At 37.4% G+C, this 25,711-nt stretch overlaps 1 protein-coding gene across 2 annotated transcripts in view; it reads left to right on the forward strand.

Moving 5' to 3' along the window:
* Positions 1 to 25,711, forward strand: part of NAA15 (N-alpha-acetyltransferase 15, NatA auxiliary subunit) — a 76,018-nt gene that overhangs the window by 32,683 nt on the left and 17,624 nt on the right. For both annotated transcript variants that reach the window (XM_007103826.3, XM_007103827.4), the window contains exons 5-15: positions 1,283 to 1,417; positions 2,654 to 2,807; positions 6,197 to 6,316; positions 7,910 to 8,005; positions 8,163 to 8,269; positions 10,283 to 10,355; positions 13,004 to 13,173; positions 14,664 to 14,816; positions 15,369 to 15,497; positions 16,614 to 16,827; positions 25,022 to 25,215. In XM_007103826.3, coding sequence (XP_007103888.1) covers positions 1,283 to 1,417; positions 2,654 to 2,807; positions 6,197 to 6,316; positions 7,910 to 8,005; positions 8,163 to 8,269; positions 10,283 to 10,355; positions 13,004 to 13,173; positions 14,664 to 14,816; positions 15,369 to 15,497; positions 16,614 to 16,827; positions 25,022 to 25,215 — 1,545 coding nt within the window. The remainder of the gene's footprint in view (positions 1 to 1,282; positions 1,418 to 2,653; positions 2,808 to 6,196; positions 6,317 to 7,909; positions 8,006 to 8,162; positions 8,270 to 10,282; positions 10,356 to 13,003; positions 13,174 to 14,663; positions 14,817 to 15,368; positions 15,498 to 16,613; positions 16,828 to 25,021; positions 25,216 to 25,711) is intronic.

Here is a 25,711-nt window from a genome sequence, read left to right on the forward strand (position 1 = left end):
CTTCTCTGATTGCCATGGCTAGGACTTCCAAAACTATGTTGAATAAGAGTGGTGAGAGTGGACATCCTTGTCTTGTTCCTGATCTTAAGAGGAAATGCTTTCAGTTTTTCACCATTGAGAATGATGTTTGCTGTGGGTTTGTCATATATGGCCTTTATTATGTGGGGGTAGGTTCCCTCTATGCCCACTTTCTGGAGAGTTTTTATCATAAATCGGTGTTGAATCTTGTCAGAAGCTTTTTCCGCATCTGTTGAGATGATCATATGGTTTTTATCTTCAGTTTGTTAATATGGTGTATCACATTGATTGATTTGCATATATTGAAGAATCCTTGCATCCCTGGCATAAATTCCACTTGATCATGGTGTTAGATCCCTTTAATGTGTTGCTGGATTCTGTTTGCTCGTATTTTGTTGAGGATTTTTGCATCTATATTCATCAGTGATATTGGTCTGTAATTTTCTTTTTTTGTTATCTCTTTGTCTGGTTTTTTGCTATTGTTTTCTTTATTTCTATTTCATTTATTTCTGCTCTGATCTTGATGATTTCTTTCCTTCTACTGATTTTGGGTTTTGTTCTTCTTTCTCTAGTTCCTTTAGGTGCAAGTTTAGATTGTTTATTTGAGATTTTTCTTGTTTCTTGAGGTAGGCTTGTATTGCTATAAACTTCCCTCTTAGAACTGCTTTTGCTGCATCCCATAGGTTTTGGGTTTTTTTAACATCTTTATTGGAGTGTAATTGCTTTACAGTGGTGTGTTAGCTTCTGCTGTATGACAGTGAATCAGCTATACATATACATATATCCCCATATCTCCTCCCTCTTGAGTCTCCCTCCCACCCTCCCTATCCCACCCCTCTAGGTGGTCACAAAGCACCGAGCTGATCTCCCCGTACTATGCAGCTGCTTCCCACTAGCTATCTGTTTTACATTTGGTAGTGTATATATGTCCATGCCACTCTCTGACTTCGTCCCAGCTTACCCTTCCCCCTCCCCATGTCCTCTTTTCTTAGAGTAAGTAGATGAGTAAGTAATAAAGGGTACCAGGTCTTAACCTTTTAAAAAATTACAAGATTATCTTGGAAGCTTCATTGTGCTTCTTAAGAAATACATTTTTGCTTCTGTAAAGCTACACGATGTGGATGTTTGAAACTATTTTCTGTTATGATTTCCATCCTTGTGTTACAGGTTGCTCTGTGTTGTGGGGTAAATGAACATGATCTTTTTAAGAAGCATTTACTTTAATTGTAAAACTAAGAAGAAGTGTTTTTTTCCCCTCTTAAAGGAAACGAGGTATCAATTACTTCAGCTTCGACCTGCACAGAGAGCATCGTGGATTGGTTATGCTATTGCTTACCATTTATTAGAAGATTATGAAATGGCAGCAAAGATTTTAGAAGAATTTAGGAAAACACAACAGGTAACAACCAGAAGTCATACCTAGTAAACTAGGTCTTATTCTTAATATAACTAAAAGAAAGAAGTGTATATAGCCTTACTAACTTTTTTTTGGAAATAGTTTCAAACTTACAGAAAAGTTGCAAGAAGAGTACAAAGAACTCCATATAGAAGTTCACTCACATTAACTAATTGTTAATACTTGATACCTTTACTTAAAGTCTCTATATTTACTTAGCTATTTAATTTTTTTCCTGAAACATTTGATAGTAATTGTAGATACCATGCTGTTTTACTCCTAAGTGCTTCAGTGTGGTATTTCCTAAGAATAATTTTATAGTTGTCAAATGTAGAGATACTGCTGTATAGATTATCAAAAAATTAGGAAATTTAACATTGATAGACTGTTATTATCTAATCCACAACACATATTCAAAATTTACTAATCGACCTGTTTATATCCTTTCTAGGACTTTTTTTTTTCCATTTCAGGATCCAGTTTAGAATCATAACTTACATTTAGTTGTCATTTCTCTTCAGTCTTTTTTAATCTGGAAGTTTCAAAGGCTTTCTTTGTATTTCATGACATTGGTAGTTTTGAAGAGTCATGGCAGTGCTTTCTTAGAATGTCCATCAATTTGGATTTATTTGATGTTTCCTCATTATTAGATATTGTTATGCATTTTTGGCAGGAAACTACAGAAGTGATTTCAAGCCCTTCTTAGTTCACCACCTTGAGTCACGTGGTGTCTGTTCCATTTGATTACTTGGTTAAGGTGGTGTCTGCCAGGTTTCTTCACTATAAACTTGTTATTTTTTTCTCTTTGTATTTAATAAACAAGTTGAGACTTTATGAATAGTCTGTTCCTCATCAAACTTTCACCACTAGTTTTAGCATTCATTGATTATGATTCTTGCCTGAATCACCTGTTCCTATGATAGTTTCAAAATGGTGATTTTTCTGTCTTATTCCTTCTAGATTTATTTGACATTCTATTCTTAAGTAAGAGCTTTCCTTTCTCCCCTATTTATTTATTATATGTGAGAACTTAATGGATTATTTTATTCAGTGGGTTATAAGTTAATACTGACATTACTTACTTAGTTGCTCCCTAGAAAGATATTTAGGAATTTTAAAAAATGAATTTTGTCCATCATATATTATCCTTTGACTTCTTATATGTATTTGAGTGTGTGAACAATTTTCTAATATGAAAACAAAATTCTTACTGTTAGTATTCCTTATATCCATATATAGACATCCCCTGATAAAGTGGATTATGAATATAGTGAACTCCTTTTATATCAGAATCAAGTTCTTCGGGAAGCAGGTCTCTATAGAGAAGCTCTGGAACATCTTTGTACCTATGAAAAGCAGATTTGTGATAAACTTGCTGTAGAAGAAACCAAAGGTATTTTTTTTAAAGAGTGTAATTTATTCCAGTATTTAATTATGACAAAGAGCAAAACTGAAAAATCTAGTTGCTACTGATAGTTGCATATAACACAACTTCTTGATTTGATGTCAAAATCTATTTCTTACTCATGCACTTTGAATAATTTGTAATGTGGGAAAATACATTCAAACAATGGATATTGTTATAGGAAAAAAAATTGTGAACAATAAATCATTGAATGAAGTGACTCAGTACAGTATTTTCTCTTTAAGTATCTTTGATCTGAAAATACTGTAGAGTTTGATTAAGACTCGCAGGCAATTGCTCAATTTTATAAGATAGACGATTTTCTTAGAAACTGCTTACTGGCAAAACTGAATGTGTACAACACATTTCTTTATTGTCAGTAATACATATTGATAAATCAGTCTTTACTAAAGTGCTTATGGGACATTCCTAGGGTTCTTTATGGTTTATCTCAGTGTCTGTCTGAACATAGAACATGAATTGAAACCAGAGATTCGGGTTCATATGTGTGGATTAGGGTAGGAGGATGGGTAGATCCTTAAATAAAGATCTCCAGTTCTGCCGTTTATTAGAGGGTTGAGAAGAAGGAGTCTTTGTAGTTTTAAAAGTTGAGGAACTGATTATGGAAAGTGAAAGAAGAATAACAAGTAATTGAGAATATGAGTACTTCCTAAGAATTGCCATCTGAAATATTCCTTTACCTTTGTGAGACCAGGCGACTGAAGTTTGTTGGTTTCAGATTTCTTTGGCTTCCCTTGAAGGTGAACACTAGAAAGTGTGGTATCTGTGTGCAGAGTGGGTATAGCCACCATTTGCTTGATGAACTTTTCAGCAGAGGATAATGCTGCTGGCAAGAAAAGAATGGAAGTCTAAGGTGCCTGGGGCTCATTTGTGAGCTGTAGACCCATGACAGCCCTCTCGCACTTGAGTTGATCATCCCTTAGCAGTCTGTTAGTTATAAAGGAGGAGGTTTCTGACTTATTGGAAAGATCATGAGATTGAAAAAACTAGTTTGAGTTCCTTCATTGACTGCTAACCAGCTAAATGATGAGGGGCAAGGCTTGAGCCTCAGTTTCTTTATGGAAATATGTGACATTGTTCAAAATACTCTTAAGTACATTGTTTTGTTTTATTATTTTTGTAACTTTATTAGTGAGGAAGAATGACAGCTCAAGCTGAGGACTCAGAATTGACCCATGGATTTAGCAATTTGGAAGTTACTGATGACCTTAACAAAAAAACGTTCTGAACGTTTGGAAGGAGGGTAGTAAAAGCCCAAACAGATCAAGTAGATTTGAATGAGATTTAAGTAGAGGAATTGAAGATAGCATGCATAAATGATGCATACAGGTAGTTTTGCTGTATAGGAAACACCTGTAGGGTAGTGGTGGATGGAATGGGTTATAGGATCAAAAGAAGATTTTTACAGCATTTGCTTATGCTTACTGGATAATGAGACAGAATATGCAGTACAGTAGAGGGTATGTGATCTGGTGGATAAGTTGAAAGGTTGGGCTTAGATAGCAAAATGAATAGTTCATCCACAGTAGTGAGAGATGGTAGAGTGAATGGGCAAGTAGGTGTGTCGATGTAGTGGGTATTTGGGAGTTCTCTTCTAGTTGCTTCCATTTTCTCAGTGAAATAGGAAACAGAGCCATCAGTTCGTTCCACAAAATATGTTTTGATATCTCCAGTGAATCAGGGATCGGGGACAGGGTATATAAAGAGAATAGAAGGGAACTAAGAGTAGAATCATCAGTCGTTGGATATTCCAGTAATAAAAGGCATTGATGTTAGTGGTGGGTAGTCAGGATAATTTAGGAATTTCCTGGCGTGGGTGAGTGGGCATAGTTAGGCAGAAAGTTTCATTGTTAATTCTTATACCATCAGTTTCTTCTACAAGGGAAAGGTGGGTAAAGATTAAGGGAAGGAAATGTGGATGGGTGTAGCGTAGGGGAGAAAAGCTGCAGAATATTATTTATGTTTTTAGTGAAGTAGGCTTTTGGTTAGTGCAGAGCTGACCGTGAACTTTGGCGCTGTTGACATTTGGGGACCGAGGTGTTGGAGGTGGAAGTCTTCTGTATGTTGCATAATGTTTAGCAGCATTGGTAGCTTCTACCTATCAGATGCCATAGCACCCGCTCTCCTTACTGTGACACCAAAAATGTCTCCAGATGTTGCTAAATGTCTCATGGGTGGCAAAAGTGCACCTGGTTGAGAACCACTGAGGGTATAAACATTAAGAATATGGGCTCATTCAGCCAAATTGCTTGGGTTCAAATCCTGACTCTTAACAGTTAACTATCTGAAAGACCCTTGACAAGTTTACTTATGTTCTCTGCTTTAAAATGACACAAATAATAGTAACCTATCTCATAGAGCTTTGAGAATTGAATTAAGTAATGCAAGTGAAACATTTAAAAGTCACTTTCACTCTCAGTAAGTGTTCATTTTTATTATCTGATAATAGAAAGGGTGCAAGGGTGAAGTCCTGGTTTGAAAATAATAGCTTTGGTGAATGGGAGCCCATTAAGGTAGGGAAAAGGATTCCTGAGCAGTGTTTGAGGCTTGTGTGACTTTGGAGCTCATATATTTCTAGTGAAACCAGTGCCTCGGTCCATTCATCTGCTGACTTCTTTTATGAGAAGGTGTACAGCAAGCAAGCAGTCGGGATGATCCAGGCCTTAAAATTGGTAAATGAGGGAGCCTAGGTTTTGAGATTAGTTTTCATATTTGGGGCTGCTAATGTCATTCAGGGATGAGATTGGTCATGCAACCCAGAGAAGACCAGCAGTGAGCCTACACGTTGCTGAAAGGCGTGAAGAAAAGGGAACGGTTTTCCTCTAGGGTTGGAGGGTTGGATTAGTGAGACAAGAAGAAGAAAGTCAAGATAGTTAAGCTTAAAGCGAGATGCATATTTGGAAGAGAGAAAAAACAGTAGTGGGAAGAGAGACAATGTGACCATGCTTATGGGCTGCTAGAGCACAATCGTTTTCTAGTTGATTAGGGCATCATAAGATTAGGGTATTGGATTGGGGCATTAATTTGGATTTTGAAATTGTCCATATGTCGTCAGGAATACTTGAGTAGTAGATGATGGCTTGGTGACTGTGTTCAGTGACCTTGAGAGAGTACCTGGAGTTAGAAAAATACCTGAATAAATTGAGGATGTGAAGAGGATGACATTTCTACACATGAACTTTCAAAAAGGAGGGACAATAAAGTAACATGGTAAATAGTCTTGTTGAAGGGAATTGAGAACTCAGGAGGATACCAAATCTACCCACTTCCCAATATTGAAGAGGTTTTAAGAGAAAGTTTGAGGAAAACTTAAAGTTACAATCAGAAGATACTTAATTTAATTTGTTTTTTATCAGGGGAACTTCTGTTGCAATTATGTCGTTTGGAAGATGCAGCTGATGTTTACAGAGGATTACAAGAGAGAAATCCTGAAAACTGGGCCTATTACAAAGGCTTGGAAAAGGCACTCAAGCCAGGTAGCATTGGTTAAAACTTACTCTCTAAGTTTTAATTGCTTCTTTTGTTAATATATATTGTGTTAACTCAGTGAAAATCATAACTAGAAGAACTGGTTAAGAATTGGTTCAGGGACTTCCTTGCTGGTCCAGTGGGTAAGACTCTGCGCTCCCAATGCAGGGGGCCCGGGTTCAATCCCTGTTCGGGGAACTAGATCCTACATGCGTGCCACAACTAAGAAGTCCGCGTGCCACAACTAAGAATTCCGCATGCCACAACTAAACATGCCTCAGCGAAGATCCCGTGTGCCTCAACTAAGACCTGGCACAGCCTAAATAAATAAATAAATGTTTTAAAAAGAGAAAGGTTAACAGGAGAAAAACTAATTAAAAAAAGAATTGGTTCAAAATCTGAATATAGAAGTACATTTGTGAACTTCCATTTAACATGGTAGACTAAGCGTTTTCTGAAACCTCTCTTCTACTGCAAATTCAAAGAAGGAGTTGTGGAAAGAATTTTAGGAACAAGGTTGAAAAATTTACAAGTGCATAGCAGCATCAGAAACGTGAGAGGGAAATGTGGAAATGGAGATGTCTCCCCAAAGGAAAGACTTCTGTGATAACCTGTGGCTGCAGCAGAGTGGCCTGCCAGGGGCAAGTGGATGTTGCCAAGCTGAAAGGGAAGCACTGTTTCCTATGTGGGAAGAAGGACCCAATAAACTTGGTCCAGAGACGCCCTTCTCCCCAACCATTCTCTCCCGTGAATAGGACCTACTTGTGAGGACAAGCCCAGAGGCGTGTCATCTACAAAAAGGCAGAGTCTTTAGCCAGGGTGATCTCATTTGAAGCGAAGTTTCCCACAAGACTGATAGTGAACTATTCCTGGGACATTGATAAATGTGAGAGAAACCTTGTACAAAGAATGTCATCCTCTGTAGTAACACCAGCATTGGAAAGGTAATCATCAGTGCCAGCCAAAGGGAGAGTGGAGATCATAGAGAAGCCTAAGATGAAGAGAGGCAGTGAAATATGCATAGGTAAGAGAAAGTGCCTGTTAGGAATCTGGGAAATGAAAAACCTACTTCTTGATGTGACATGAAAATCTTAATAGATTAAATAGAAGGGGCCACAGCTGAGGAAAATTAGTGAAGTGAAAGATTGAACAAGGAAAGTTCTTACCTGAGAGTAAAAGAAAATATAAAAGAAATATGGAGAAATGGAAGATAGAGGATAAATCCAGAAGCTCCAAGATAAATCAAAGGAGAGGAGTTAGAGGAGAGGCTGAAGAGAATACTGGAGAAGCCGTAGGTGGAAACATAATAACCGAGCCTTTCTTGGAACTACGGTAGAGCAGGCAGATTTTGAAAGGCCACCTAAAGCAGAGCAGGATAAGGAAAATTATGTATTTTATATGATTATAGGTTAAAATATGAAAATATTAGAAGTATTCTAAAATGATTGTTGATATATTTAGGTGGTTAGATTATGAATAATTTTTCCCATGTTCACATTTTCTGTTTAATATGGTAATTTTTATATATTTTCAGAAATTTGTAATTTTCTAGAAAAATATGTTTTAATTACATATGAAAAAAAATTTTTTTTGGTTTGCAGCTAATATGTTAGAACGACTAAAAATTTATGAGGAGGCCTGGACTAAGTATCCCAGGGGATTGGTGCCAAGAAGACTGCCATTAAACTTTTTATCTGGTAAGTGAGAATAATTGTGAAGGAATGAAAATGGTGTTATGATATACAGTACCTTTCCTTGGTTTTAAATATATGCGTATGCATGTTAAGATTTTAATGTATGCATTTTTAGAGTTGTCTGGGTACATGTAAGTCAACAGGATTTTTTTCTTCCAAGGTGAGAAGTTTAAAGAATGTTTGGATAAGTTCCTAAGGATGAACTTCAGCAAGGGTTGTCCACCAGTCTTCAATACTTTGAGGTCTCTATACAAAGATAAAGAAAAGGTAAAGCAAAATACAGTGGTTTGGTTTGGTTTTGTGTTCTGACTATCATTTCTTTGCTCAGTATTTGGAATAATTGGTTCTTGGCTACCTGTGCACATAGTATACACATTGTGAATCTGCTAACAGTCTTCCTAGCTTGCAGTTTAAATGCTTCTGTGCCTCTTATTTCCTTTTCATCCTCTGCTCTCTTTAGCTGAATAAATTACTGCTTATTTGTTCTGTCTTTTGTTTCTGATGTGTACTTTTTAATGAGTTGGTACAGGGATGAGAAGTTGGTAAAGTAGTGATTTCTTCAATATTTTCTCTAATTCCTGCTCATGGTGAAAGCCAGAAGTGATTTTTTTTTTTTTTTTGAACTAAGTTGAAGCTTAGTAATCTTTCTTCTTTTTATTTGGTAGAAAAAAAATTCAGAAGAGTTTGTTTGCTGTCCCAGTAAGTCAGCTTACTCTTTCAGCTATGTATTAAAATATTCAAAACGCTTGTTAAAGGGTGTTTTAATCTCTTTTCTTTGGCCGCACTGCATGGCATGGGATATCTTAGTTCCCCAACCAGGGATCGAACCCATGCCCCCTGCAGTGGAAGCGTGGATTCTTAACCACTGGACCACCAGGGAAGTCCCAAGGGTGTTTTAATCTTAATTTAGATTATTTTGTTTATAAGTACAGTGGCATCAGACGTGTTGGCTGGGTTAAAAAAAAACACCTTAAAGGTGGGACAGATTAAACGTGCTAAACATTTAAACCTAAAGCATATAAAGGGCACTTATCTGCCAGTCTTTTGTTGAGAGGTCCAGGGTATGGGCTTTGTTGATGACTGTTTCACCTTTTTCCCCCTTGATTAAATCACATTGATAGAATATGGTATTTTACTTCTAGTTTTGGTGCAGTGAGAACGTGATGCTTGTGAAGCAGTCTTGATGGTAGAATCATATATATTGTTATGACTTTTCCCTTTATGGTTGTCTTTTTAAACCTAAATTGATAAAAAATGTCTAGTTTATCTGTGAGTCTTTCCATGGTATTTGATTTAATAGAAGCAGTTCTTTCTTTTTGTTCTCATTTCTTAAGTTTACGTAATATTGAATTAAATTCTGCAGTGATGATAATGAATGCAACCAATTCAAACAGGTTTGGGAAAACAACCCTCTTAGTAAATAAGCATGTAGCTCACCTTGTGGGAGAAGAGCATGGGCGCACCTGATTGACCGAGCTGTGGCCATGCAGTCCTCACAGTCTTCTGAGGTGATGGAGAGAGCTGGTGTTAACCTGTTGAGTCAGTTAAGTTGAGGTCATTTAAGAGAGCTTCTGTAGTAACAAATTTATTATAGATGGATTAAGCAAAGAAGGGAATTAATAAATTAAAAGTATTCACAGATCTCTTACGAAGCCAGGAGTAAGTAGTATAGTCATGACTCAGGAGAGACCAGAACTGGGACAGCCACTCACTCTCCTGGATGTCAGAAACCCACCCACGGTGCCATGCTTCTCTTTTACTGATGCTTTCCCCTTGGTGATGAAATTGAGAGTGGATGCTGTCATATGCTTGTGGAATTTCTCTTTTTACACAGTATTTAATTCTTGATTCCTGAAGTGCCAGTGCTAACTGTGAGTGTTATTCATGTGAATTGAGGTAAAAATGAACGAAGATAAAAATCATCCCTAACATTACCTCTTTCTGTCCAACCTTTTCCTGATTTCTAGTTCAGCTTGATGCTTTATTTTATAGCAGGGAAAGGAGTTGCCAGTAAGTTTTTTGGAAAGTTTTGCCTTAAAACACACCTTCATAAATGTATGGTTTAAAATTTTTATCCATAGGTTAAGAGATTTATAAAAAGGTGTGTGTGTGTGTGTGTGTGTGTGTGTATGAGAGGGGGAGAGAGAGAGAGAGAGAGGTGGAGGGGGGAATCGGAACGTTTATTTAGCCCTCTAGTAGTAAATAACACATTTTGCACAAGCATAGTAACTATATATTTATTTATTTTTATTAAAGTGTGCTTGTGTGTTTGTACTCTAGGTGGCAATCATAGAAGAATTAGTAGTAGGTTATGAAACATCTCTAAAAAGCTGCCGGTTATTTAACCCCAGTGGTAAGTGCTCAAGTTTTATGTTTTAAAAAAATCTTGAAAATCTTACTATGTTGTGAAATTCTTGATCAGAAGGTCAGTATTGTTCATTATTTAGTCAGTAAGCTTAGTATATTTAAACTTTTTTTCCCTTTAAGATGAAGGTGCATTAATGTACACATTGTGTGAAATGTACATTGGTAAGAAGATAATAACAGTAGCTTATTGAAGAAAATTTTATGTAAAATTTAAAACACCTGCAAAATTAGATGTAATAGTACGATGACACTCCATTTACCCGCCACTCAACTTCAGTAGTTTTTACCTCATGGCCAAACTTATTTCATCTGTATTCTTACCTACTTCCCTTACTCCCGTGTTATTCTAAAACAGATCCCAAACATCGCATCATTTCATCCATGAATATTTCAGCATTCTAAAGATTATAACCATAATAGCATCACCATACTTGAACATTAATACTCTCTTAATATCAAAGAAAAAAGTCCATGCTTACATTTCCAGGTGTCTTGGAAATAGCATTTTTTCTCTTCGTTTTTGAAGTTTGTTTGAATGAAGATCCAGGTGAAATCTATACTTTGAGTTTGTTTGATATGTCTCTTAACCCTTTTTTATAAACCTGTAGGTTTTCCCTCTATCCTCTCTTCTTCCTGCAATTTATTTATTAAAGAAGTTAGTTTTTTTTCTTTGAGTTTTTCTATAGTATAGCTTTTGCTGAATATACCCGTATGGTGTTGCTTAACATGTTATTTCTCTGTCCTCTGGATTTGTTATAAATTGGTAGTTGGATGCAGAGCTGTGCTGTCTGGTAAGGTAGCCATTAGCCACGTGGGGCTATAAAAATTTTTTTAATTAAATAAAAAATTTAATTAGTTGCACTGGCCACATTTCAAGTGCTGCTCAATAGCTAATGCACATATAATGCCTACCCTATTAGACAGGGCAGATCCAGAACATTTCCATCATTACAGAAACTTCTAATGGAAAGGTCTGACTGCAGGTTTGATGAGATTTGAGGTTTTTTTTTTCCTTTTTGTTTTAAAGACAAAGGGATGAGCAAGATTATTTCAAGATGGTGGGGTGTTCTTTGATCAGGAGGCATGAAGTATTTGTTTCATATGTTAAGAACTGTTAAGAATTACAAGCTAGTGATATTCTACCATTCATTTTTTATTATCTTAAAAAGAGAGATACTATTTGTTATCTGCTTATGCAGTATTTCAGTTTGTATAGAAAAAGCAAGATAAATGCTGCTTTTTCTCCCCTGCCTAGCCTACTTTTTTGTTCTTGACCAGTTTTCAAAATATGAATTGGTTTAGTAGCATTCTTCAAAGATGGCCAATACATGTTTTAAAGGTATTATTATGAATTCATGACTTTAAACATATTTGCAGTTTCAAATGGTTCAAGCCTTCACATACTAGGATAGTAGTCGCTAGCTTCCTTTCAGTTCGGTATGACAAAATATTCTATTGTATACTGCCCACAGCAGACATGTAGTCAGTTGTTTTTCCCAAGGAGCCCTGTTTCCTACAGTGGAAAAGCCCAGTATGGGACCTGGGGTGCTTATTGCTATTGAGTTGATCACTGTTTCTAGGTCTCAGATGAATTTAAATAGTACTTTTTAGAAGGCGTTACCATGGTTTCATTGGTTAATCATCATGATGTTCCTTTGATTATCAGCATTTTCCTACATATTTTACAAATGTGGAAGAGGTTCAATGACATGCCCAAGAATATGCAGCACTTTAGTTGCAGATCTATCAGAACGGGAGTTGGTGAGTTCCACTCCTATTGTTTGTCCACTGAGCCATCCTACTTCTACTAGGATAAAAATAAGCACTCTGTTGCTTTCTTTGAAAGCAAATAACAGTTCTTAGATTTTAGAAATTTGTATTAAAAAATCATTTTTTAATGTGTGGGTTGTATATTTAACTTACACACTTTCTTGTGAGTATATAAAAAATAAAATTATGAACTAAAATACAGAATAAGTATTTTTACTCATCTCATTTTTTGGGTATAATTTTTATTTAACCTAAATTATGCATTGTTGCATATTCAGAATAATATTAAAATATATTAAGAATCTTATAATCACCAAAATTCAGAATAACCACATCACAAGTATATTTATGTATAGTTTGGTACATTAGCTAGAAACCCAATTAAGCAGTCATGCCTTTCTTTTTTCTTTTTCTTCTTTTACTGTCACATTAATGGAAATTTTCTCTTTATTTATTTATTTTTTACCCTCATACATAACATCCTGATCAGTATACTCATAGTTCTAGTACAACTCGTCGTGTCCTCTCCCCCGAACCCTCCCCTTCCCCTCCCTCCCCTCAGTTTCCTTTTTAGGTAATTTGTTATAGCTTTGATCTCATTCATCTGCCATGTTAACTATATGAAGTTATTACTATGCAAGGCATTGTGCTAGGAGCTATAATGATACAGAGCAGAAAGCGTGGTCCCTTCCAAAGATTTTATAGGGTTAGAGCTAGTTGCATAACTAGATGCATAAATCACATGGTTTGAGCTGCTTCCCTTGTTAATAAAGATAGAGCCACTTTGCGGTGGCTAGTCTGTTACTAATATCTCTAATGACTAAGCTTGCTTTCTTTCCTCCCCCACCCCTGCACTTTTCAAAGACGATGGGAAGGAAGAACCACCGACCACGCTACTTTGGGTCCAGTACTACTTGGCACAGCACTACGACAGGACTGGGCAGCCGTCTGTTGCTCTGGGATACATAAATACCGCTATTGAAAGTACACCCACGTTGATAGAACTCTTTCTTGTGAAAGCTAAAATCTATAAGGTAAAAATCTTTTCTCCTCTTTTCTTACGAGGCAGTGAGACACAAATTAAGAAAACACATGCTATAGAGTCTGAATGCGGTAAGAGAAATGGCGTATTCGATAACTCGCAAAACATGGAGCAACAAATATAGTACATTTCTCAGTCTGATTACTTTGAGACTTGTCGTGGTCATGCTCATTTGCTCACCCATCTATATCTGTTTATGTACAAACACAAGTATACATATATACATATGGTCATTCATATATATGGTTGTTCATACACATATCTGGTTATTTTCTTGGTTTTAAGTAGCAAGGCTATAGATAATAAAAAATAATTACATTTGCTGTGAAATGTTTGTTTCTATTAACATTTCAGTAAGATCATATATATCAGTATCTGGTAATCTTAAAACGAAACTGAAGATGTCTACTGTGAATTCTACATATTACCTCTTTGCCTCTTCAACTCCTGGGTCTTGCTTGAGAAAAATCATCTTAAAATAAAGTTGCCACTTTACTATCTTAATACAAATACAATTTAGTAATAAAAGCTCGTGGGGAAGAGATTGTAAACCAATAATTCATTTACCAAAAAATTATGAAATTAAATTTTTTTTTTGAAATTAATTAATTTATTTTTGGCTGCGTTGGGTCTTCGTTGCCGTGCGTGGGCTTTCTCTAGCTGCGGCGAGCGGGGGCTACTCTTCGCTGCGGTGTGCAGGCTTCTCATTGCGGTGGCTTCTCTTGCTGCAGAGCATGGGCTCAAGGCGCGCGGGCTCAGTAGTTGTGGCTCGCGGGCTCTAGAGCGTAGGCTCAGTACTTGTGGTGCATGGGCTTAGTTGCTCCGCGGCATGTGGGATCTTCCCAGACCAGGGCTTTGAACCCGTGTCCCCTGCATTGGCAGGTGGATTCTTAACCACTGCACCACCAGGAAGTCCCCCAAGTAATGTTTTAAGAGCACTTTTTTAAAGCCAAGTAAGGCTCATTAGTTTTGTGACCTTGCCAAATGGACTAGTTAGACGAAGTAGAATGAGTATCATTGTGGAATGTCCACCAGTGGTCCTAATTGTAATGTTTCCATGGTTCTTTTGGAGTAGAAATTTGACCATCCTTTTGCCTTTTATGACCTTTACATTAAATTATGTTGTTCTGGCTTAAAGATTTTGATTATTATTTATTCTTTGATTCAATGATTATTTTTTAGTATTCACTATGTGCCAGACACTGTTGTAGTGTGTAGTCAATGAGGTTATAACAGTAGACAAAATTTTTAAAACAAATCTTTACTATCAGAGAGCTTATATTCTACATCGCCAGAAAGGTATCAGAACTTATATTTCTGTAGAATGTATGCATCTACATTGATATGGGTCGTAAGAGACAGAAGATTATTGTTTCTTCCATTTGTGTTTTAGTTATTTATGAACAGGAAACTAATTACTTGCATAGTAAAATTAGCATACTCTGACTGGTTTATTTTGCTTTTGTACCCTGTTATTATTAGCATGCTGGGAATATTAAAGAAGCTGCGAGGTGGATGGATGAGGCCCAGGCCTTGGACACAGCAGACAGATTTATCAACTCCAAGTGTGCAAAATACATGCTAAAAGCCAATCTGATAAAAGAGGCTGAAGAAATGTGCTCAAAGTTTACAAGGGTTTGTACAGCTAGTTTTCTTGCTTGTGAATAAATAGTTCATACTTGTATACCTTGTTTATTTTTCAAAGTTTATGTCTGATATTTTTAATATCAAGACAGGATTTTAATTAAATTCCCTTATCAGAAAAAACTGAAATCAATATTAGTATAAAACATCATTTTTTGAATATGGTTGTACAGTGGGTTTTTAAACTCTGATTTATATTATGTATGTTCAGTTGAAATTTTTAAGGGCGAAGGGAACTAATATTAATTGAACATCGGCCGTGTGTTACTGTTCTGTTTCTTATGTTACTTTCCATCCCCAGTTATGCAGACCTTTTGATTAATCATTTACAAGGGTGTATGTGTATATTTTTTTAGTGGTTAGAAATACAATTCTAATTTCTTTCACATATTAACTATTCCCTTTTACCCTGAGAATGGTTTAAAAAATTAGAAAATTATTTTGAAAGAATTCAAATCAGTTGACCATCTTTCCTTCTTAAATCCTATGGTGGAATAATGTATTTGATAAGAAATTGTTTGAGTATGTGTGCTTTTCATATAGGAAGGAACATCAGCGGTTGAGAATTTAAATGAAATGCAATGCATGTGGTTCCAGACAGAATGTGCCCAAGCTTATAAGGCAATGAATAAATTTGGTGAAGCACTTAAGAAATGTCATGAGATTGAGAGAGTAAGTACCACATACATAAAAGTTTCTCATTTCATTTTGTTACACATTGAAAGTTTTGAGGAAATCCTATAGTTTTTTCTTTTCTCTCACCTTATAATGTATACTAAGTGATTTCTAAAAACCAGTGTTCATATTTTTCAAATTTTATAATGGAAATAATATAGACTATATTAAGCAGACTTCCCCATTGTCTACTCTTCCTGCCAGAATTCATGTAAGAAAATTAAGGGAAAGTTTGTATCTTGGCTGCGTTTTCAGTGATTTCTGAATGTTTCTGCTTCATTAATACATACAAAGCTCATTAAGCAATCCCAGAAACCTGTTTGTTGCGGGGTTGTTTGGTGGTGCCTTATGCCCTGATAAATATTCTTTATAAGCTTTGAAGCCTTTTCACAGTACTTCTGTAATCTACGTAATTCCTCATGTTCTGATAAATTTATTCTTTTCTTAGTCCTTGTCACTTCTGAGTCATTTCTATCACTAGTAGTTGGCTTCCATTTTTTGTGATTTTCATATATAAAAATAATTTATATAATTTCATGCTTGTTCTGTTATTAAGTCGAGAACCCCAGAGCTTAGTTGAAATGTGTTAGCTTCTGGTTGCTTGACTTACTTACTCACTGCTTGATTTCTCTCCCACATACCAGCATTTCATTGCATAGGATTCAGATTTGTATTCTCAGAAAAATTACCAAATACTGCAGTATTAAAATCCTTTGCAAATTGTTCTAAATATAAAGACTGAATGTTTAACATGTAAATCTACTGTACTGCACTATTATGTATGCTAATAAATTCTGTTGGATTTGTCCTGATAACTTTATTTAAGTATGATTAAGGAAGGAATAAATATATATATTTTAAAGCATTGTGTTTCCTTTCATTCAACAAGTAATACAGTGCCTAATGTATGCCATTATACTATGCTAGGTGATGGCCAATTATATTTGCTTATTTGATATGCAAAGTATTTAAATTGAATTATTGTCATTTTTAATATTTTAAAATTTTACTGATTTTTTTCATGCCTAGGAAACAAGTAATTCCAAGGCTTTCATTTTTGTAGTTTCTTTGCTATTGCTATACTCCACTGTAATAAAAAAATAATTTTGTTAGCATTTTATAGAAATCACTGATGACCAGTTTGACTTTCATACATACTGTATGAGGAAGATTACCCTTAGATCATATGTGGACTTATTAAAACTAGAAGATGTACTTCGACAGCATCCATTTTACTTCAAGGCAGCAAGAATTGCTATAGAGATCTATTTGAAGCTTCATGACAACCCCCTTACAGATGAGAATAAAGAACATGAAGCTGATACAGGTATAATAATCAAAGAGTTCTTATTGTTTCTGTGGTGTGTATGTGTGTACTTATGTTTTTGTGTAATGCAGATATTTTCCTGAGCTTTTTTTTTTTTTTTCTTTTTCTTTTTTGGCTGCGTTGGGTCTTTGTTGCTGCAAGCAGGCTTTCTCTAGTTGCGGCGAGCGGGGGCTACCCTTCGTTGAGGTGCGCGGGCTTCTCATTGCAGTGGCTTCTCTTGTTGCGGAGCACGGGCTCTAGGCTCGTGGGCTTCATAGTTGTGGCTCGCGGGCTCTAGAGCGCAGGCTCAGTAGTTGTGGCACGCATGTGGGATCTTCCTGGACCAGGGCTCGAACCCGTGTCCCCTGCATTGGCAGGCGGATTCTTAACCACTGCGCCACCAGGGAAGTCCCTTTCCTGAGCTTTTTATTAAGCACCTTGTGGGACGATGTTATACATGCTTTAGAAAATGGTGATGACTGACGGCTGGGCCCGTGAGCCATGGCCACTGAGCCTGTGCGTCTGGAGCCTGTGCTCCGCAACGGGAGAGGCCACAACAGTGAGAGGCCCGCGTACGGCAAAAAAAAGAAAAGGAAATGGTGATGACCATTTTGTGAATTTTTCTAAGCAGCAAAAGAGAAATACCGTTTACTTTAGTCTTTCAAAAGTTAAGCAAGAATTTAATTTGTAACTGATCATTAGCTTTTAAGGAGTTGAATTTCATGAACTTTACATTTAATATCTGGTTTACCCAATACTATAAATTGTTAAGTACAGTACTCTACTAATTTTATATTAGTGTTGGAACTCCACATTAGTGTTGGCCGTCAGTATATCTAGTTATTTCTCCTTTTAGTAATAATTTATAATTAACCTACTAAAAGGTAAATATTGCTTGAACATTAAAACCCAGCTTAGAATTAAGCCAGTAAAATTGCTCAATGATTTACTTGACCAGTTTTAACATGCCATTTTTATAGCAAGATGTCAGGATGTGTAGGGAGAAGTCTTCCTTAGTTAATTATTTGGGAAAGGATCTCAGCATAAAAGTGACCTAGGAATGTAGAAAGATAAAAATTAATTGTTCATCCAAATATTTTGTGACATTTTCGTGGCAAAAATGTTAACAGGAGTTGGGACATAAAAACTGTGTCAGATTTTTTTTCTTCGGTCCTGAGTTTATGCCTCTCCTGAGGTTATGGTTGGTTACTTTCAATACTTCCTCCTGCTGAAGACCTTTGGATCTTTCTGTTAATTTGTTATTAAATTATATTTCCTGTTGCCTAAGAACAATTTAGAACTTTCTAAGGTCACATACAGAAACCCTTGTACAGATTTCACTTGAATCTCTATCTGTTGTTGCTTCTTCAACTGGCAAGAAGATGCCAATGAGAATCTACAGGACAATTTATAATTGAAGCTGAGAGCAGTGATCCTCTGGCTTCTTTTGTTTACCTTCCTTTTTTAAAATGAATAAATAAACTTATTTATTTATTTATGGCTGCGTTGGGTCTTGGTTGCTGCGTGCGGGCTTTCTCTAGTTGCGGCGAGCGGGGGCTACTCTTCCTTGTGGTGCGTGGGCTTCTCATTGTGGTGGCTTCTCTTGTTGTGGAGCACGGGCGCTAGGCACATGAGCTTCAGTAGTTGTGGCACGTGGGCTCCAGAGCGCAGGCTCAGCAGTTGTGGCACTTGGGCTTAGTTGCTCTGCGGCAAATGGGATCTTCCCAGACCAGCGCTCGAACCTGTGTCCTCTGCATTGGCAGGTGGATTCTTAACCACTGCGCCACCACGGAAGTCCCTGTTTACTTTCCTGTTCACTCTTCCTGCCTTCCAGCTCTTCTTCAAATTATGCAAATACATACAAAGTTGAAGCAACTTAGAAAAATAACTAGCAAATGAGAAAATCCCCTTTCCCTTTTCTCCTACCCACGGGCTACCTTCTTTCAAAGGGCTAGCCCTGTGAAACGTTCAGTTTCCTTTGTGCACAGTCACCATTTTCAGAGCTTTGTGTGCCCACATGCTCTGCACACACCTTTCGGGGTAGTTCTTGTGGTGGTTTTGTTCGTTTTATTTTTGTAGCCCATAAATGGGATGATATGATTCATAGTGTTCTGAAATTTACATTTTTTCCCCTTCATTTTGTAGTATTGTTCCATGTCTGGGCACAGCTAATATCATCAGTCATTTTAACGGCTATGTGGGAATCCATGTGGGTCCCCCCAACCCCTTACAGTGTTACAGTAAATGTCCTGTAGGTCATCATTATGCACATACTTTATTATGGATTCTTAGAAGTGGAAATTGCTAGGTCAAAGAGTATGAGAAATGTATAAAATTGCCTTCCATAAAAGGTTTTTATTGCCACCTACAGTGTACTGATATTTTATTGCTAACACTGAAAATTGTCCATCCTTTACATTTTTGTTACTTTGGGAAGGACATCTAATTTATAATTCCTAGATTTTTAAGAGTGGAACGCCTGCGTACGTTTTCATGTGGCCTTTAGGTTTCTTATGTGAATTGCCTGTTCATATCTTTTGCCCATTTTATTTTGAAACTTCTCGGTTCGTAGGAGTTCTGTACATACTCAGGACTGTAATCCTTATTTATGTGTTGCAAATATTTTCTTCCTGTCACTTAGGTCTTACCTTTATTTACAGTGGGTGTCTTTCTTTATGTAAAAGCTTTAGTTTTTCTGAAATCAAAGTTTTTTAGTCTTTTATGGTTTCTGGGTCTTACTTCGAAAGGCTTTTCTCCTTCAAAATGTAAAATATATTTATGAATATCTTCTATGTTTTCTTATAATATTGGCTTTGTTATTTTTACATTTGGCTGTTTATTCATCTGGAGATAATTTTTAGATGTGATGTGAGGTGGAGGGTAGCTTTTTTTATCCCCAGATAAAAGACTGCTGACTCATAAATAGTACTTATTGAATAGGTTGTCCATATTCCCTACTCTTTTAAAATGCCACTTTTATCCTGAAGTAAGCTCTGAAAAAATACTTTGGTGGGTCATGGGCATGGTGTCTTGTTCTCACATATATTAAAACTTACTATAAAGACACAGTAAAACTATGTTGTATTGACATCAGTACATGGGTTTCTCTTCTTATCCATTTTTCTCTTAATCTAACACTATGTCTTTCGATTTTTCTTGGTTTTACATGTTAATTTTTGCTTATGTAAGAACTGTAGAGTTAATTGATCTTCCAGAAAGTTTCTTTTGGAGTTTTAATTCGAATTGCATTTAACATATAGATTACTGTTTGGGGATCAGGAGATCTTAAACAACATTGAGTCTTCGCATACTAGAACGCACGTATCTCCTATTTATTTTTTAGTGTAATTGTTGTGTTATAACTTTAGCACATTTACTCTTAGCATTATCCTTACATGTCCCCCTTTCCCATTACAGTATTCCAAATGAATACTGTTATAGTTTTTGTATGTTGATATCCTTATTGAACGTTGATATTAGGTTTAGTAGATTTTTCAGTTGATTTAAAAATTTTTTTCTATGTAGGCCGTTATATTAATCTGTAAGCAGTTTAAGTATTTATACCTCTTTTCTTCCCCCCATGCCTTATTGCATTGGTTAGCGTTGCTGAAATAGTGCTGATTAATAGGAACAATAGTTTGCTTGCTGCCTTTTCTTTCTTTAGACACAGTGCTTCTAATGGTTCACCAAAAAGCTTGATATTTATAGCAAAGATCTGGTAGGTACCCTTTATTTGCTTGAGAAGTTATCTTTTGCTTCTCATGTTTTTACCCTTTCAGTAAACTTAAGAGTCTTCATATGGCCAGATTTCTTTTATTTTGCCTTCTTATGTGTATGTTAGTTTGGCTGGGTAGAGTAGTCTAGATCCAGATGGTATTTTCTGTGTATACACATACATGCATGTGTGCACATATACACAAACAAATTTTTTTTAAAAAGATAATGCAATATTCTAGCGTAGTAGAATTTTCCTTTGGCTTCTCCTAAGCTAAAATTTTGAGTCTCTATTAAGTTCACACAAGTACTGGCTAATTTATGTAAACTTGAGACAGTGCCTATCCAAATAATTCGTGCTAAATTAAGTGAAACAGGATTGGAACTCTTAATGTCTATATTAATTTCCTATGTGGATTCCTTTCTCTATCTTGGTATGGCAGTTATTGTGAACGGACTTGAGTCCTCTTAAGGCAGTGACAGGTATTACAGAATAGGGTCACTAAACTAGCCTGTGGGCCAAATCCATACTGCAGTTTGTTTTGGTACATGATGTTTTATTGGAACCTAGCCAAGCCCATTCATTTACATACTATCTGTTGCTGTTTTTGTGCTATGACAGCTGAGTTTAGTTGCAACAGCGACCTGTGGCTTGCAAAGCGAAAAATATTTAGCGTCTCGCCTGTTGAAGAAAACGTTTGCTGACCCCTGGTACAGCACAGTGGGAAGAGAGAGCTTAGACTGGGGAGGCAAAGTGAAGTAGATTTACACCCTTGCTCTGCCTTTTACTATCACTCTGAGTCATTATTTTTCTTCTGAAAGTTCAGCTTTCTGATACATAAAATAATACTATGAGGTTGTCGAGATTGTTAAATAAAATAGTGTGTCTATTGTATCTAGTCTTGCAGTAAGGATGCAAGTGGTAGCAATTATTTCACAAATCATTAAAAGGCCAGAATTTATGTGGCCACTCACTCAGTCTTGTGTTTCTAGGATGTAATATTTAGTTTTTGTTTGAAATTTTCTTTTCTAGTAGTAAGGAATTCTTTACCAGGAAAAAGAGAAACAGGTATATATTTGTTTTTGTCTTTTGCTGCATAATAAATTACCCCCAAATTTACCATCTTGAACCAACCATTTCCATAGGTCAGGAATTCAGAAGCATCTAGGTGGTTCGGGCTCAGGGTCTCTTAGGAAGTTGTAGATAAGATATTGGCTAGAGCTGTAGTCATCTGAAGACTTGGCTGGGGCTGGAGGATCCATTTCCCAGATGGCTTACTCGCATGGCTCTTGGCCCGAGGCCTTAATTCCTTAGTCTCTCCAGAGGGTGTCTTGAGGAACTCAAGACATGGTAGCTGGCCACGCTAGAGAGCAAGGAGGAAGCCATAACACCTTTAACGTTCTCTTCTCTTGACTTAACACCTTGCCACTTCCTTTACGTTTTAATTGGTCAAGTGAGCTACCAGGTACAACCTGTACTTGAGTAGGAAGGAGAAGTCAAAGAATTTGTGGACATATTTTTAACTGCCATGTTCTGCATTCTGGACACAAATTATTTTCATTCTTAATGCAAAATATACTTGCCCCTCTCAAGGCCTCCGTAAGTCTCATCCCATTACAGCATTAGCTCAAAGTCCAGATTGTTATCTTGTGAATGAGGTGCAGATGTTGATGAGGTTTTTTGAATATGGTTCTTTTTTTTTTGTTGCGGTACGCGGGCCTCTCACTGCTGTGGCCTCTCCCATTGCGGAGCACAGGCTCCGGACGCACAGGCTCAGCGGCCATGGCTCACGGGCCCAGCCGCTCCGCGGCATGTGGGATCCTCCCGGACCGGGGCACGAACCCGCGTCCCCTGCATCGGCAGACGGGCTCCCAACCACTGCGCCACCAGGGAAGCCCTAGAATTCCAGTATAAAGTGGTGAGAGAGAGGTTAGGCGCCCACTGTAGACACAAAGGGGTGGTGAGGGGGGAACGGGAGGCACATTGGAGTTACTGGTTCATGTCAATTCTCAAGTCCAGTTGGGTCCAGGTTAGCAGTTCTTTGATGAGGACTCGAGACCTAGGAATAATTCTTTATGGATCTTGGCTCTGCCCTCTGGGTTCCTGGTTCTACCTTCTGAATCCTTCTTTTTTCTTGAAAGTTAGCATTTGTCTGCAGCTAAGTAGTTTCTTAATCCGCTTCCAAAATTTGGGGGTGGGGTGTCTGAAGACCTCTTTTCATTTTATACTATGTTCCTTTCAGTCCAAGTTTCTGTGTTTCTACTGTTGTAATTCTCTTTTAAACTTCATGGATCTTTTGTGAATCTCATTGAAATCCACATGCACAAGTATCTTTGTCTACTTTGAGATTTTGCTGAGAGGACAAAACTTCTAAGTTTCTTAGAAGGTCTGTTGTGTGATTGAGAGGATCTGTGGAGCACACCCTTAAAATTTTTAAGAGAAGCTTTGTTTGACTAGTAACTGAGGCACCATTTTTCTGAATTCGGAGTCTTAACAAAAGATTTTAAAGCCAAATTCTCTGCTCTCCCTTTTGACATGTTTTCCTGGCAGTGCCCTGCGTTTGATCTTTGCTCAGCAGCCATTTCTGGAGAGGTTGAGAATTTTCAAAACCCTCAAGTCCCTGCTCCTTCCTTTAGTTTCTTTCTCTTGCATTTTTGCTAGAAGCAGCAAGAAGAATCATGTGCCATCTTCAAACCGCTTCTCTCCCCCAACCCCCCCCATGTTTTGGGGCCTAGAAATCCACCTAACGGGATCATCTAGTTCACTTGATGCATTTTATAAGTGTTGCTAAGCTGTCTGCCTCTATGTGATTATAAGTGTTCCTCACTTCACTTTAGCCCTCACTTGCAGCCTCCTCAAAATCTAGATATCTATGAATAGTCTAAGGCTCTTAAGCTTGCATTAATTCTCTTTTCCAAGTCTTCTCACCTTTGGCCACTCTCTGGTCCCAGAGCCACTCCCCACATTTTAGGTGTTTTTTTTTTTTTTTTTTTTTTTTTTTTGCGGTGCGCGGGCCTCTCACTGTTGTGGCCTCTCCCGTTGTGGAGCACAGGCTCCGGACGCGCAGGCTCAGCGGTCATGGTTCACGGGCCCAGCTGCTCCGCGGCATGTGGGATCCTCCCGGACCGGGGCATGAACCCGCATCCCCCGCATCGGCAGGTGGACTCTCAACCACTGCGCCACCAGGGAAGCCCCATTTTAGGGTTTTATTGCAGCAGCATTGCACTTCCAGGGACCAAAATATGTTGGTTGTCTATCGCTACATAACAAATTGCTTAGCAGATTTAAACAACAAACATTTATTTCCCAGAGGTACTGGGGGCCAGGAATTCAAAAGTCACTTAGCTGTATGATTGGAAAGACTTAGGGTCTCTCAGGAGGTTGAAGTCGAGATGTCAGCCAAGGCACCTGAAGGATTGGAGAATCTGCTTCCAAGATGGCATGGCCAGAGGACTGTTCTTGGCCACACGTGTCTTTACATAAGGTGGTTTGGGTTTCTTCACAACATGACAGCTGGCTTCCTCTGAGTGATCCAAGGGAAAGCAAGGAGGAATCCACAGTGCTTTTATGTCCTAATCTTGGATGTCATACACTTTCATTTCTAGTACATTCTATTAGTGAGAAGTGAGTCACTATAGCCCACATTTAAGGGAAAGGGAAATAGGCTCCACTTTTTGAAGGGAAGAATTTGTGGGCATATTTAAAAATCACCACAGTGATGGTATATTTTAGAATGAGTTTTTTCATTTCTCATTATTAACAAGTATTTTCCAAATAAATACTGATTGTACATGTAGCTTTCAGATTTATTGCTTTAAGTCTAAACAGTACAGATTTTCCACTTTATTATGGCATGTTTATCAGTGATTTCCAGTCTTTCTTTGAAACATTCTATAGTTGTACCTCAAGGGATATTGTTACTTTTTAATGTCAAATTTTAAATTTACTGTGTAGTTATTCATTATTCCTTCAACAAATACTTGAGTGTTTTCTCTGTGTTTTGGTAAGCTGCTAGGCCCTGACAATACAAAGATTACGAGTAAATCAAGGTCTCTTCCACCAAGGAACTCACGGTCTAAAAGAGAAATAGATGTATAAACCAAGTATTATGACAAGCAGACTATGGGAGGCACAGCGGCAGCACTGATTGACAGGATTAGAGAAGGCATAACTAAGAAGCAATGGGACAGTGCCCTAGGGTTACGAACCAGCTTGTCACATTCCTGGAATTGCAAGTGGTGTACTGTTGCTGGAGGAGCTCATGTGCTTTTGAGTTTTGCTGTGGTTGCCACAATAGGGTTCCACCGGGTTTCACAAGTTTTTTGAGGAGGTTAGTGTTCTTTAACAAATGTGGCACTATTAAAAGGTACACGTAGGCATATGAACATGTGTAACATGAAAGATTTTTAGTGGGAGTTTATATGGGAATATTACATAGTAATTGATCATTTCTAATCTGATTAACACATTGATAATTTTATTAACACTTGCTGCTTACAGCAAACATGTCTGACAAAGAGCTAAAGAAGCTACGTAATAAACAAAGAAGAGCTCAAAAGAAAGCCCAGATAGAGGAAGAGAAAAAAAATGCAGAAAAAGAAAAGCAGCAGAGAAATCAGAAAAAGAAGAAGGATGATGATGATGAGGAAATTGGAGGTCCAAAAGAAGAACTTATTCCCGAGAAGCTGGCCAAGGTACTTAAGAATAGTGTTTGGCACAACTGAGTGAAATTTCGTGACCACTTATTGTCATTTTATACGGTCTTATTCAGCCAATTTGATTATAGATTTTAGAGTAAAAAAATCACTTTAATTTTTAGCTTGCTTTCCCTTCCTTCCTTCCTTCCTTCCTTTCTTTCTTTTCTTCTCTCTCTCTTTTTTTCTGATTGTATCTCACATTTAAAACTTGAAACAATGATTCTGATCCAGAGTAACCCAGTATATGGTATATTGGAAGGTTTTGGCTTCTGAGTCATTCTGATCTGGGACCACATATTAGCTCTTACACTTCATTGTGTATCTTGGACATTTTGTCTAACCTCTCTGATGTTTTTCTCAAGTATAAAATGGGACTCGGGGGCTTCCCTGGTGGCGCAGTGTTTGCGCGTCCGCCTGCCGAGGCAGGGGAACCGGGTTCGCGCCCCGGTCTGGGAGGATCCCACGTGCCGCGGAGCGGCTGGGCCCGTGAGCC

The sequence above is a fragment of the Physeter macrocephalus genome, chromosome 7 (assembly GCF_002837175.3).
Source record: "Physeter macrocephalus isolate SW-GA chromosome 7, ASM283717v5, whole genome shotgun sequence".
Lineage (NCBI taxonomy): Eukaryota > Metazoa > Chordata > Mammalia > Artiodactyla > Physeteridae > Physeter > Physeter macrocephalus.